Source organism: Emys orbicularis, chromosome 7 (assembly GCF_028017835.1).
Source record: "Emys orbicularis isolate rEmyOrb1 chromosome 7, rEmyOrb1.hap1, whole genome shotgun sequence".
NCBI lineage: Eukaryota > Metazoa > Chordata > Testudines > Emydidae > Emys > Emys orbicularis.
The window spans coordinates 17,343,132-17,356,561 of record NC_088689.1 but is presented as its reverse complement, the minus strand read 5'-3'; the positions used below and the strand labels follow the sequence as shown (position 1 = coordinate 17,356,561).

Genomic DNA, 13,430 nt, shown 5'->3' with positions numbered 1-13,430 from the left:
TCAGAGAGGAGCTGTTTTTCAGCCCAGTACCCATTAAGATAGCTCTGGTACTGGTGAGGATTTTGTTTTAGGCCATTTTCTGACATTTTGAAGAAAAGAATACTCACTTACTCCTAACTTGTTCTTTGAGATGCATGCATATGTCCATTACACTATGTGTGCGCATGTCTTGTGCGCTAGTGTCAGAGTTTTCCCTAGTGATACCTACAGGGCACTGATGCCTGAGCCTTAAGCTCCTCATGCTCGAAGAGGAGAGTATAAAATGTGGAACTGCCCTGCCCTTCCTTCAGTTCCTTCACACCAGACCCCATGTTGGGGAAGGAGGGTGAGTCATGTAATGGACATATGCAACACACCTCAAAGAGCAACTGAGATAATAGTTCTAGTGACCCTAATGTCAGTCTCTTCTCCCGAAAATGTTAAGGACATGCCTCCCAATCCAAGAACTATTCAGAAGTTTAAACATTTAGGGGCATATGCACATTCCCAGGCTCCAGAAGATCCTGTTACCTTCATAACTTAACAAGTTCTAGGTTATTTTCCAATGAGCTTCACTGGGTTAAATCACAAGTGTGACTTTTTCCTTTAGACTATTTTCTTACAGTCTAAATGCTAAAATGTCATTTGTGGACAAGAATAGAATTTGTATTAAAAATTCTTTATTGATTTGAGAAGTGTTATCAAATTTCCAGCATAAAGACAATGAGTCATATGCTCCTGGGAAATGTGACAAGTTTACAGGCAACTGGAGTTCTCTGAATACCGTGCTTCTGCGGGTCTGTACTGCAGGAGTCATACCGTGCCTAACAACCGTAGAACAATTCTAAAGTATATTAACCGTGGGGTGGGATGGGGGGGGGGGCAGTGTCACAGATCTACTGTTCCAATGTTATCACAGAAGGCCCCACTCCATAACTCAATCTCAAGCAGTATGTCTACACTGCAATTAGACACCCGCAGCTGGCTCATGCCAGCTGACTCGGGCTCGTGTGGCTCGGACTAAGGGACTGTTTAATTGCAGTGTAGATGTTAGGGCTAGGGCTTCAGCCTGACCCCGGGACCCTCCCACCTCGCAGGGTCCTAGAGCCCACACTCCAGCCCAAGCCCGAATGCTACACCACAATTAAACAGCCCCTTAGCCCAAGCTCCACAAGCCAAAGTTAACTGGCATGTATCAGCTACAGGTTTTTAACTGCAGCGCAGACATATCCCAGGACTCTAACCTAAGATTTCTTGAAAGATTATCTTGCTTTGATTATTTGGAGACAGAAGAGTCCAAGAATCAGAGGCAAGATGCTAGAAGGAAAAATCAAATCAATCCTTGTTGTACAACCAGAATCATATGGTCAGGATTCCTTGCTGCAGATGACATTGGAAACTGGCAGCACCGGTTTTCATAGTCAGATCAATTCATTATTTATACGAAGGGCCAGCTTGCCTTTATCCTTTAACTCAAGCACATCACAGAGCTTTTTCACCTCTTCCTGCACTGCATGTTGAATTTTCAAGGCTACATGCACTATCATCTACTTAACATCCTCTTCAGGCAGAAGATATAACCAAGGTTGAGGTTCCAAAGGAGGAAGCAGATGATTGTTGAACTATAAAAAAGCTCCTCAATCATCTCCTCCTCCTATTTGGAAATGCCATCTCTGCAAGGGACAGATTCATTCCAGAAGAGAATGATCTGTCAACTATCTGTTTAGGATACCTGGAAAGATGGAGAATGATTGTTTCTCTATGGTCAAAGAGAATGAGCTCTCAGGCATAGCAAGCACTTAAAATGCTGTTCGATGCGATATTTTATTCTCAAGTGCCTGAAACTAAAGTGCATCTCTGGACCCACTCATTTTTCTACCTATACCTAATTTTGTAAAAGAAAAGAAGTATACACCAGTGATAGTCACTGCGTATGAATTAATGAACAACTACAAATCTACACAATAAAACTGAGATAATAGTTCTGGTGATCCTAATGCCAGTCTCTTCTCCTGAAAATGTTAAGGACATGCCTCCCAATCCAAGAACTATTCAGACGTTTAAACATTGGGAATGTGCATATGCCCCCAAGTCTCAAGAAGATCCTGTTACCTTCATAACTTAACAAGTTCTAGGTTATTTTCACTCACAACAATGCTGATAATCTTTTCATTAAAAAAAAAAAAATCTAAGATATTTAGCACTTTAAAATTTACAAGTCATACGTGCCTGCTGTTCCATGACCACTCTTGCAATAGCAGCCTGGACTACATTGGTCCGATCCAGACAGTCCATACAATTAACACGAAAAATTCCTTCTTGTTTACAAATCACACCAGCTTGATCAACCCTTTCAAAGGTGGTAAAAAAATAGAAGAGGTAAAATGCTTATTGAGAGATCTTAAAAGAACTGATCAGTCCATACAAATAAAATAGAAAATTTAAGTTAGAAAACATGTTTTTACTAGACTAAACCATGGAATATTCATTTCAGTTTCATTCAAACATCCCAGCTACACTCCATTAGAACTGTGTGAAGTTTTTCAGACGAATAGTTTATTCGCTGAAAAATGCAGTTTCTGTCTACCTGAAGCTTCCTGCAAATTTGTCAAAAACTTTGGGTCGGGGGAGGAACATACGAACCATTCATAAAACAAAACAGTCAGAGGAGGTGGTAGTAGTGGTGTCCACCTTAACTTTTAGCCCAGTGGTTAGGGCACTTGCCTGGGATGTGGGTGACCCAGACTCAATTCTCCCCTCTGCTTGATGTGGAAGCAGAAACCTGAACTTGGTTGGGTCTCTCACATTACAGGAGTGTGCCCTAACTACCAGGCTATAGTCACTCACTTTTTCTCTCTAGCCCAATGGATTATTCAAGTATTTTATACATAGGAAAGAGCTGGAGATTCACCCGAGAATATCCCATAGTCTACTGGCTACGGCACTCTCCTGCAACAGGGGAGACCCATGTTCAAATTCCTGCTCCACATCAGACAGAGAGGATGAACAGAACCCGTCTCCCATAAGCCAGATGAGTGCCCTAACTATTTGGCTAACAGTTAGAAGGCGAGCACCGGCACCATCACTATCCACCCATTCTAGACCTTTATTTCTTTTAATGTGAAAGAGTGCAAGTTTCATTCAACCCAAAATGAAATTCATCCACTTTTTTGATTCATCGAAACTTTTTGGAATTTTCAGATTCTGTTTGAGACAAACCAATTTTTTTCTTGCAATTTTTCAGAACTACCAGCAAACCCAAGTCAGACTAGCTGACATGAGCCCCCTTTTCAGAATAGCTACCTCCCCCTCCATTTCCCTTTGCCCACATTTCTCCACCATTATCCTGAACATGAAAGGAAGCCCATTTATACTAAAAGTTCAATATTCTAGTACATGAGCACAAATTTAATTCTTTAATGTCTATATAAAAACAATGCCAGCTTTAGAACAATCACTAACATATAGGACAATCATTCACAAAATTTCTTAAGTGTTGCAGAAAAACATCTCCCAGACACCAGTGACAATCTGACAGTACACTTCATTTATTTACACACACCAATACGAAACAATGTACTGAACCATACACAATGTAATTCATGAAAGCCACATCAACCATATATCAAAATGCATAAACATATAACCAATATACCTGGCTGGAGGTCAAGGGTTTTCACTGGCTGTTCAGGGTAAGGTTGGAGCTCTATGGGTGGGGGAAATGCATGATATTTCATACATAATTTCTTTAGGTTTTTTTTTTTCAAATTAACTACAGTGAACCTCAGGGAAGGGACAATGTTATTGGGAATTCTTTTGTTGTTAAAAGGATAGAACCATAAGTAGAATACGTCACAGCACTGATTCCAAGATGCTGATTAGCTAACCAGGAACTAGTGTTCAAGACAGGATAAGACTGGAGGGAAAAGATAATCATTGGAGAAATGTAAGGCCATAAAAATCCATCTAAACAAACATTGTTTAAACTGTTTTTCCCCTACTCTTTCATTCACATTTTTCTGTAAACATTGCATACCAGCCTGAGCATGCTAATACCTACCAACACCACTTCATATCAAGGATGATATCGTGAATGGCATCAGTTAATGTTTGAACATTTTCAAACTTCATTCCTCTGCTAAAATAAAAAAAGAGTTCACAAAAGTAAATTAAGTTTCAACAAGAAAAATGATGCAACACCACACAAGTCAAGTACAGACAAATATAAACTGATATCTAGCTAAATTGGAAGCAGGATTTATTCACAGCAGTTCTCGGGCAATGTACAAAGTTTAGGGAAATCTTTTCAAATGTCAGTTGCAAATTAAACCATTTAAAATATACTCAAACAGCTACATTGTAGCATTGCCTATCTTCCCTCCAGCCTCTCAAGAATTCTCTTTCGATGCATTCACCTATACATGAGAGAGGATTTGGGAGGCAATTATACTATGGTGCTAAAGCATGAACCAAAAGCAAAACAAAAAAGTGACAAATGATAAAATCTTTACATTCATGTCATTTTCATCCTGAGGGTGCTCAACAAGCCTGACAGACAATATATGTAGAGATCATATTACCCATCACCAGAATGCAGCCGCCTCAGTACTGAAATGTAGTAGGCAATCTGCTCCAGCAACATCATAATAGGATCTAACATCCTCCTGTCTGCCCTCTGCCCTTCCCCAGCCATGTGATCCAGAAAAGGGGACCAGAGGAGTTTTTATTAATCATAGGTATTATGGAGGTGCTTAAGGGCCAACCAAGAACAGGATCACATTGTGCTAGGCACTGTACAATGTAGTAGACAGTTCCTGCCCTGAAGAACTTACAATTTAAATGGACAATACAGACAAGGGGTGCGGGGAACTCTATAACACAAAGGCAGAGTGAACAATGTGATGGCAAAAACAGTCCTGTTATTTCCATGATTTTGGGGGGTGGGGGTGGATTAGTTCAGATGGAATGAGCTAAATGGAAAGAAAAGGGACGGGCAAGGGGGCGCTGAAAGGAACGGGGTTAGAGGAACAGAGCAGGGAAGGATAGATTACAAGGGGCAGGTGTGGCATGAAGTTTAGTTGAAGAAACTATGAGGAAAGAGAAAAGGATTGGAGCAAACAACCAAAACACTAATGATGCTTTTTGAAACACCAAAACTGTCCAGCAGAAAACAATGGCAAGCTAAGCTATGAAAAACCCAAGTTATATTACCTTCGTTTACAAGAAGCAATATTTCTCTCTCTCTCTCTCTGTGAAAATCAATGCATTTCACACACTATTAGAGAATGGTTTCCCCTCCCCTCAACAACATTTCTCTCATTTTAGCAAATACTACAAGATGACATTTTAGAAAGTCTTCTTACCAGTGCTCATGGAAGTCAAAGGAAACATAAGTAAGGTTTGAATTGTTGTATAGTAGTACTTGTTTAAGGTAAGCATCTCCAATAATCTTCTCTCGTCCAGTCTGATCCACCAAGTTAATAATAACCTGTTCAAAAATTAAATGATTTAATAGTTTGGTAATCTTAGTGAAGATACTTGCAGAATTACACTCTCTCTAGAAGGCAATGTACAAAACCAATTACAAAAACATGAAACAGTAAAAAAAAATAAGATTTATAAGTAATTGTGCTTAGCTTATCTAACACAAGGTTCTCTTCAGACACCATTTTTCCCCATTTTTGTTTTGGAACCCAAGTGATCAGGTTATGCTGATTTGACAAGCCCAATTTAAAAATTACCAAAAAGGTGGGTTTAATTACTATTTCTGGAAACTGCTGTATAATTCAGGAAAATCAAGTGCTATACCTAAAGTTCTAATTTTTTGATTGTCCTTTTAAAGTACTCAGATTGTTTATAAAGTATTTTTAAACTATTCACACTAGTTAAGTTTTAGTAATAAATACACTCATAAAAGAAGAAGTGCAAGCCTAAAACACACCTGTTTCTTGTAAATTTTCAGTTGTTCTTCAAAGTGTGCACAGAAATAGGGTATAGTTTCCTTTTCACCTACAACGTAGAAGGACATTGTGAAGAACTAATAATTTCCTTTCACTTGATTCATATTTAAGGTATTAACTCATATTTAAGTTCACATTATTAGGTACCTTGGGTTAAGAAAAACCTGCATGTGCATGCAGGTAGCATGATACATTCTACAGGATCGTATTAATGCACTATACCTTCTGAGGTCCAACACTGACACGGTGGAGATCCAACTAATTGATATTCCACATTACTACTGTGCTACTTACTTACCATCATAGTGCAGAGGTGAGTATCTTAAACTAAAACATTCTCTTTTATACTTTGGATGCAAGCCAATCTACTCTTTCCTTTTCTTATTTACAAACCTATTCAACCTTTCTATGCCAGCTCCATACTTCATATGAACCTCCTTCACCTCAGAAGTATCTTAAATGTTTAAATAATTTTGTAAAAGTATGTAGAGCTGGTTTAAATGTAAACATTAGAATAGGATAGCACAGAGCCTGCTAAAGAATAAAAAAGTTCACAAAGTGTCCAAGGCTGAAAGTAGACTATATTCTTAAAGATGTAATGGCACAGACTAGGAGAAACTATCTGGAATACATTTAACTAATGAGGTAGGATTTTATATCTTTGACATTAAAACTGATCCCGACAGATGCTATAACCTACCTATAAATCTTCCAAATTAATTGAAATCCTCTTCAAATTTCCCAACAATTTTACTAGGAATTCAGAAGCGCCGATCACCACAGTACTGAATTGCACAGCCCCACAAACAAATGCCACACACAGAGTGTCTTTAGCATTTCAAACTGTTGATATATGATGGGGGGGGGGGGGGAATTTTCCTATGTTTTTAATGCTCACTGTTTTTTCTCATCTTTAGTGAAAATTCATTTACACTTTACTCTTCTAGGATCTGGCAAGAGATCCTTTTTCAGCTATTTCAAGGGTTTTAGCAAACTCTTCACAAGACATTTGAATTTGTTAGTGCTTTACAAGAACTTGAACCTGACAGGATTATGCTGGCAAAAATACTGACCTTAACTAACACAGCCAAAAGCTAAGCATTACCATAAAGATATACCTTTACTTTTTGTTTTATGGTAGCATTAAGGACATGTCTAGACTGCCCTGCAGTTCAGACTCTGGAGGTGCAAACAGCACTGTGCACCAAAATGCTATGCTGTAACTCCCCTGTGTGGATGCTGCAGCCACAAACTAAAAGGTTCCTACTTCAAATTAATGGAATCTTGTCTGAAGAGAACTATGTTAATGTGAAGTAGGAAACTTTGTTTGCACCCACAGCATTCACATGGGGGAGTTACAGTGCAACACTTTGGTGTGCACTGCTATTCATGCCCCTCCAGTCCAAACTGCAGGACAGTGTAGACATGTCCCTAGAGACCCAATCAGGATCAAGGTCCCATTCAGCTAGATCAGGGGTCAGGAACCTATAGCACACGTGCCAAAGGCGTCACACGAGCTGATTTACTGTGGCACACTGCTGCCAGCCTGGGGTCCCCGTCGCCAGCCCCACTCAGCCCGCTGCCAGCCTGGATAGACGGAACCCCGGCTGAGCGGGGCTGGCGGCCGGGACCCCGGCTGGCAGGGGCTGGCGGACAGAACCCCACACTGGCAGTGGGCTGAGCAGCTCAATCTGCTGCCAGCCTGGGATCCCAGCCACCGGTCCGTTCAGCCCACTGCCAGTCTAGGGTTCCATCCGCCGGCCCCTGTAAATGTAAAATGTATTACTGGCATGTGAAACCTTAAATTACCGTGAATAAATGAAGACTTGGCACACCACTTCTGAAAGGCTGCCGACCCCTGAGCTAGATGCTGTACAAACATATAGAAAAAGACAATCCTCCCTTTAAGAGAAAACGCCTAAAACAAAATAAGAAAGTCCCTCTCCTGAAGAGTTTACAGTCTAACATTAACTTTTAGTCCTAAATCAGCAACTAACTTTAAATGCCGATTGTTCAAAATAGTCTGTATTATCAGAAATAGGAGACAGTAAATATCACACACATACAAATGCTAGTCTTGCTGAACTACATGTTTGTGTTGTGGTGGGTTTATACCACATCACTGGACTTATGAGCCCTGGCTGTTTCTCTAATCCTATGACAGTACTGTCAAACACTTTTCCCTTTGAGTATTTTTCCCTTTGCGATAATGAATGTGCTGTACTCCTAGGGGAACCCTGCACCAAAAAATTAAAATTCTGCAAAATTCTGCATATTTTATTTGTCAAAATAACAATCACACCAGTTTCAATTATTTTGGTAATTTATTTCAAAATGCCTTTCAGCAAGTATGTCTATAACAATACAGACAACAACAAAGATTCAGGAAATGTTTTTTGATAAATAGATTCCTTACTAGGCATATTAATACAGAATTCTGAGTAATAATTCATTTTAAACTACAATACAGAAAAAACGGTTACTCACCTTTGTAACTGTTGTTCTTCGAGATGTGTTCTCATAGACTCATAGATTCTAGGACTGGAAGGGACCTCGAGAGGTCATCGAGTCCAGTCCCCTGCCCGCATATCCATTCCAATTAGGTGTGCGCGCGCCGCATGCACGATCGTCGGAGAAATTTTCTACCCTAGCAACACCCGGTGGGTCGGCTGTGGAGCCCCCTGGAATGGCGCCTTCATGGCGCTGGATATATACCCCAGCCGACCCAGCGCCCCCTCAGTTCCTTCTTGCCGGCTACTCCGACAGTGGGGAAGGGGGGCGGGTTTGGAATGGATATGAGCAACACATCTCGAAGAACAACAGTTACAAAGGTGAGTAACCGTTTTTTCTTCTTCGAGTGCTTGCTCATATCGATTCCAATTAGGTGACTACCAAGCCTTACCTAGGCGGTGGGGTCGGAGTGAGACATCGCTGTGTGCAAAACCGCTGATCCGAATGCAGCATCGTCTCTGGACTGCTGTACCAGCGCATAGTGAGCGGCGAAGGTGTGGACCGACGACCAAACCGCAGCTCTACAAATGTCCTGGATTGGGACTCGACCCAGGAAGGCAGTCGAGGAGGCTTGGGCCCTCGTGGAGTGGGCGGTGAGGCGCGGCGTCGGGGCACCGGCCAGGTCGTAGCAAGCATGAATGCAGGACGTGATCCAAGAGGAGAGACGTTGTGAGGAGACCGGTAAGCCTTTCATCCGGTCGGCCACTGCAACGAAGAGTTGTGTCGTCTTCCTAAACGGCTTTGTACGCTCAATATAGAAAGCCAGGGCCCTGCGTACGTCCAAGGAATGCATACGCTGGTCTTGACGGGTGGCGTGCGGCTTAGGATGGAAGACCGGGAGAAATATATCCTGGTTCACATGAAAAGGTGAAACTACCTTGGGAAGAAAGGCAGGGTGGGGGCGAAGCTGCACCTTGTCTTTATGGAAAACTGTGTATGGAGGCTCAGACGTAAGCGCCCTGATTTCAGAAACACGCCTTGCTGAAGTGATGGCTACAAGGAAGGCTGTCTTCCAAGATAGGTACAGGAGTGAGCAGGTAGCCAATGGCTCGAACGGGGGCCCTGTGAGCTTGGAGAGAACCAGGTTAAGATCCCACGCCGGAACGGGTTGGCGTTGCTGTGGGTACATCCGGTCTAAACCCTTGAGGAATCTGACGACCATTGGGTTAGAGAAGACCGAGGAAGCGAGTTCTCCTGGGTGGAACGCCGATATAGCGGCCAGGTGAACCCTGATTGAAGATATCGCCAAGCCCTGCTGTTTCAGGGATAGGAGATATTCGAGTATAAAAGGAATAGACGCCTGCAAGGGGGGCGTAGCCCGCTGCTCGCACCAACAGGAGAACCGTTTCCACTTGGCTAAGTAAGTGGTCCGTGTAGAGGGCTTTCTACTTCCCAGCAGAATCTGTTGCACGGGATGTGAGCGTTGTAGCTCTGTCCGATTCAGCCATGGAGCATCCACGCTGTGAGGTGGAGCGATTGCAGGTCGGGGTGACAAAGTCGGCCGTGGTCCTGAGAGATCAAGTCTGGGCACAAGGGAAGCGTGATCGGAGTTTGAACCGATAGCTCCAGAAGCGTGGTGTATCAGTGCTGTCTTGGCCAAGCTGGAGCGACTAGAATCATACGTGCCTCGTCTCTACGTAGCTTGAGCAGTACCCTGTGGACCAGTGGGAATGGAGGGAAAGCGTAGAACAGCTGGTCTTTCCACGTCAGAAGGAAAGCGTCCGACAGGGAGCCTGGAGATCGCCCTTGTAGGGAGCAGAACACGTGGCACTTCCTGTTGGCTCGAGATGCGAACAGGTCGATCTGGGGAAATCCCCACCTCTGGAAGATGAAGTGGATGATATCTGGGCGAATCGACCACTCGTGCGTTTGGAAGGACCTGCTGAGACGGTCCGCTAGAGTGTTCTGGACTCCAGGGAGGAACGATGCCATGAGATGTATCGAGTGGGCAATGCAGAACTCCCACAGGCGAATGGCCTCTTGGCATAGGAGAGACGACCGGGCTCCTCCTTGCTTGTTGATGTAGAACATGGCCGTGGTGTTGTCTGTGAGGACTGACACGCAACGGCTATGTAGGAGACCGAGAAATGCCTGACAGGCTAGACGCACCGCCATCAGCTCCCGAACATTGATGTGCAGAGCTAGTTGGGATGCGGTCCACAGGCCCTGGGTATGGTGCTCTCCGAGGTGAGCGCCCCAACTGAGAGATGAAGCATCCGTGACCAGGTGCAGGGAGGGTTGTGGGGCGTGAAACGGCACTCCTGTGCAAACCGCCTTGTGATCCAGCCACCAGGTGAGAGAGGTCAAGACCGAGTTCGGAACCGTGACCACCATGTTCAGGTTGTGTCGATAAGGGCGGGACACTGACGATATCCAGGCCTGAAGTTGGTGAAGCCGAAGTCTGGCATGCCTGGTTACGTAAGTACAAGAGGCCATGTGTCCCAACAGGCCGAGGCACGTCCTTACTGTGGTAATTGGGAAGACCTGGAGCCCTCGGATGATGCTTGTGATGGTTTGAAACCGAGTGTCTGGCAGAAGAGCTCAGGCGAGTCTGGAGTCTAAGACTGCCCCGATAAACTCTATTATCTGGGTTGGCTCCAGAGTGGACTTTTCTTTGTTGAGTAGAATGCCTAACTCGTGGAATGTTTGCAGTATTATCTGGACGTGAGCTTGAACTTGCTCCCTGGTGCGGCCGCGCACCAGCCAGTCATCTAGATACGGGAACACCTGTATCCTTTGTCGACGAAGGTATGCTGCCACGACAGCCATACATTTGGTGAACACTCTCGGAGCCGCGGACAAGCCGAAGGGAAGGACAGCAAATTGGTAGTGCACATTGTTTACTACAAATCGAAGGAAGCGCCTGTGGGGGGGGTAGATTGCTATATGAAAATATGCGTCCTTCATGTTGAGGGCAGCAAACCAGTCTCCAGGATCCAGGGAAGGGATGATGGTCCCCAAGGAGACCATGCGGAACTTCAACTTTACTATGAATTTGTTGAGTCCGCGTAAGTCTAAAATGGGACGCAGACCCCCTTTTGCTTTGGGGATCAGGAAGTAGCGAGAGTAGAACCCCCTGCCCCTTAACTCTGGGGGAACCTCCTCTATGGCCCCCATGGAGAGGAGGCCAAAAACCTCCTGTGTAAGGAGATGCTCGTGAGAAGGGTCCCTGAAGAGGGACGGGGAGGGGGGAACGAAGAAAACTGGAGAGCGTATCCCCTCTCCACCGTGCGAAGGACCCAACGGTCCGAGGTTATAAGGGACCAAGCACGGTGGAAACGGGAGAGGCGATCCCGAAAGGAAGGAGATAGATCCTGGGTAGTGGCTGGCGCGCCGTCCTCGAGCGCACCTTCAAAAAGTTTTGTCGAGGACTTGAAGGTGGCCTAGGCGGGCCCTGGTTCTGACCGGGTTGAGGGCCGGTCGACCTTCGTCTACCACCTCGTCCCCGCCTTCTGGCAAAGTCCTGTCTCGGACGAGGAGGGGGAGGGTAGAACCTTTGCGGCTGGGGCCTAAAGGGCCTGCGCTGGGGCCCTGGGACATGCATCCCCAGGGAGCGCATGATGGTTCTCGAGTCCTTGAGGGTCTGCAATCGAGAGTCCGTCTTGTCCGAGAACAACCCCTGGCCCTCGAACGGTAGATGCTGCAGGGTCTGCTGCAGTTCTGGTGGTAAGCCCGAAACCTGGAGCCAGGAGACGCGTCGCATGGCTATGCCAGATGCTAGTGTCCTGGCAGCCGAGTCCGCTATGTCCAGGGAGGCTTGTAAGGAGGTCCTAGCCACCTTCTTACCTTCCTCCACTAAGGCCCCGAACTCCTCTCTTGAGTCCTGGGGAACCAACTCTTTGAATTTACCCATGGAGTTCCATGAGTTGTAACTGTAGCGGCTCAAGAGCGACTGTTGGTTCGCGGCTCTGAGCTGCAGACCCCCCCGCCGAGTACACTTTACGCCCGAACAAATCGAAGCGTTTAGCGTCCTTCAATTTGGGTGCTGCCGCCTGCTGGCCATGACGCTCTCTTGCGTTCACCGAGGACACGACTAGTGAACACGGTGGAGGGTGCGTGTATAAGTATTCATGGTCCTGGGAGGGGACAAAGTACTTTCGCTCTACCCTCTGGCAGTGGGTGGAATGGAGGCAGGGGTTTGCCATATGGTAGTGGCATTAGCCTGAATCGTGCAAATCAGTGGTAATGCCACCCGGGATGGGGCATCAGCCGACAGAATGCTCACCACCGGGTCCTGCACCTCTACTATCTCCTCTGCCTGGAGGTCCATGTTACGTGCCACCCTACGTAATAGGTCTTGGTGGGCACGAAGATCTATTGGGGGCGGGCCTGAGGCTGTTGTGCCCGCCACCGCCTCATCCGGGGAAGATGAGGAGGATGCCTCCGGGGGCAAGGGGTCCAAATGAGGGTCTGGTTCTAAGGGTCCCTGAAGCGGAGGATCTCCTGCCCCGGGGTCTGGGGCCTGAGGTGGTGTAGGCACGGGAGCCTCCATGCCCCCTGGGGGAGGACGGGAGATGGTGGCCTCCGGGACTCTGGGCTCGGATTGTGCTGAGCGAGAGGCCGATGGTGGAGCCCCTTGCGCCTGGTGATACGCCCACGGGGTCCAGAAAGACCAATGCGTAGGGTCCTGCGCAGGGTCCTCTGCCCCCTCCTGCCAGTGACCCAAGTCAGCGGCAGCCTGACCCTGAGGAGGGTATGCTGATCGGGAAGCCCCGTCGGATGAGCGAGACGCTGATCTCGAGGGCCAGGGCGGTGCCGAACGCGGCTGCATCGGCTCGGTCCGGTACAGTGCCGATCAGTGCCGGTCCGTAGGTGAGCGGTCCCTGCGCGGTGCCGGTGAGCGGTACCGTGATGGAGATCGGTGCCGCTGGCCATGTCGGTGCCGAGATCCGGATCTGGACTGAGATGAAGATGACCGCCTGTAGACGTGGTGCCGGGAGCGGCCCCTCGAACTGGAGCGGCGCTCGTACCGGTGCAGAG

The 13,430-nt window shown here is 46.2% G+C and overlaps 1 protein-coding gene across 1 annotated transcript in view; it reads right to left on the bottom strand.

Annotated features, from left to right (window-relative positions):
- Positions 1-13,430, bottom strand: part of INPP5F (inositol polyphosphate-5-phosphatase F) — a 103,800-nt gene that overhangs the window by 18,949 nt on the left and 71,421 nt on the right. Inside the window, exons 9-12 of the mRNA XM_065408183.1 lie at positions 5,921-5,988; positions 5,343-5,467; positions 4,040-4,117; positions 2,209-2,329 (exon numbers count right to left, since the gene is read on the bottom strand). Of these exons, the coding sequence (XP_065264255.1) occupies positions 2,209-2,329; positions 4,040-4,117; positions 5,343-5,467; positions 5,921-5,988 (392 nt within the window). The remainder of the gene's footprint in view (positions 1-2,208; positions 2,330-4,039; positions 4,118-5,342; positions 5,468-5,920; positions 5,989-13,430) is intronic.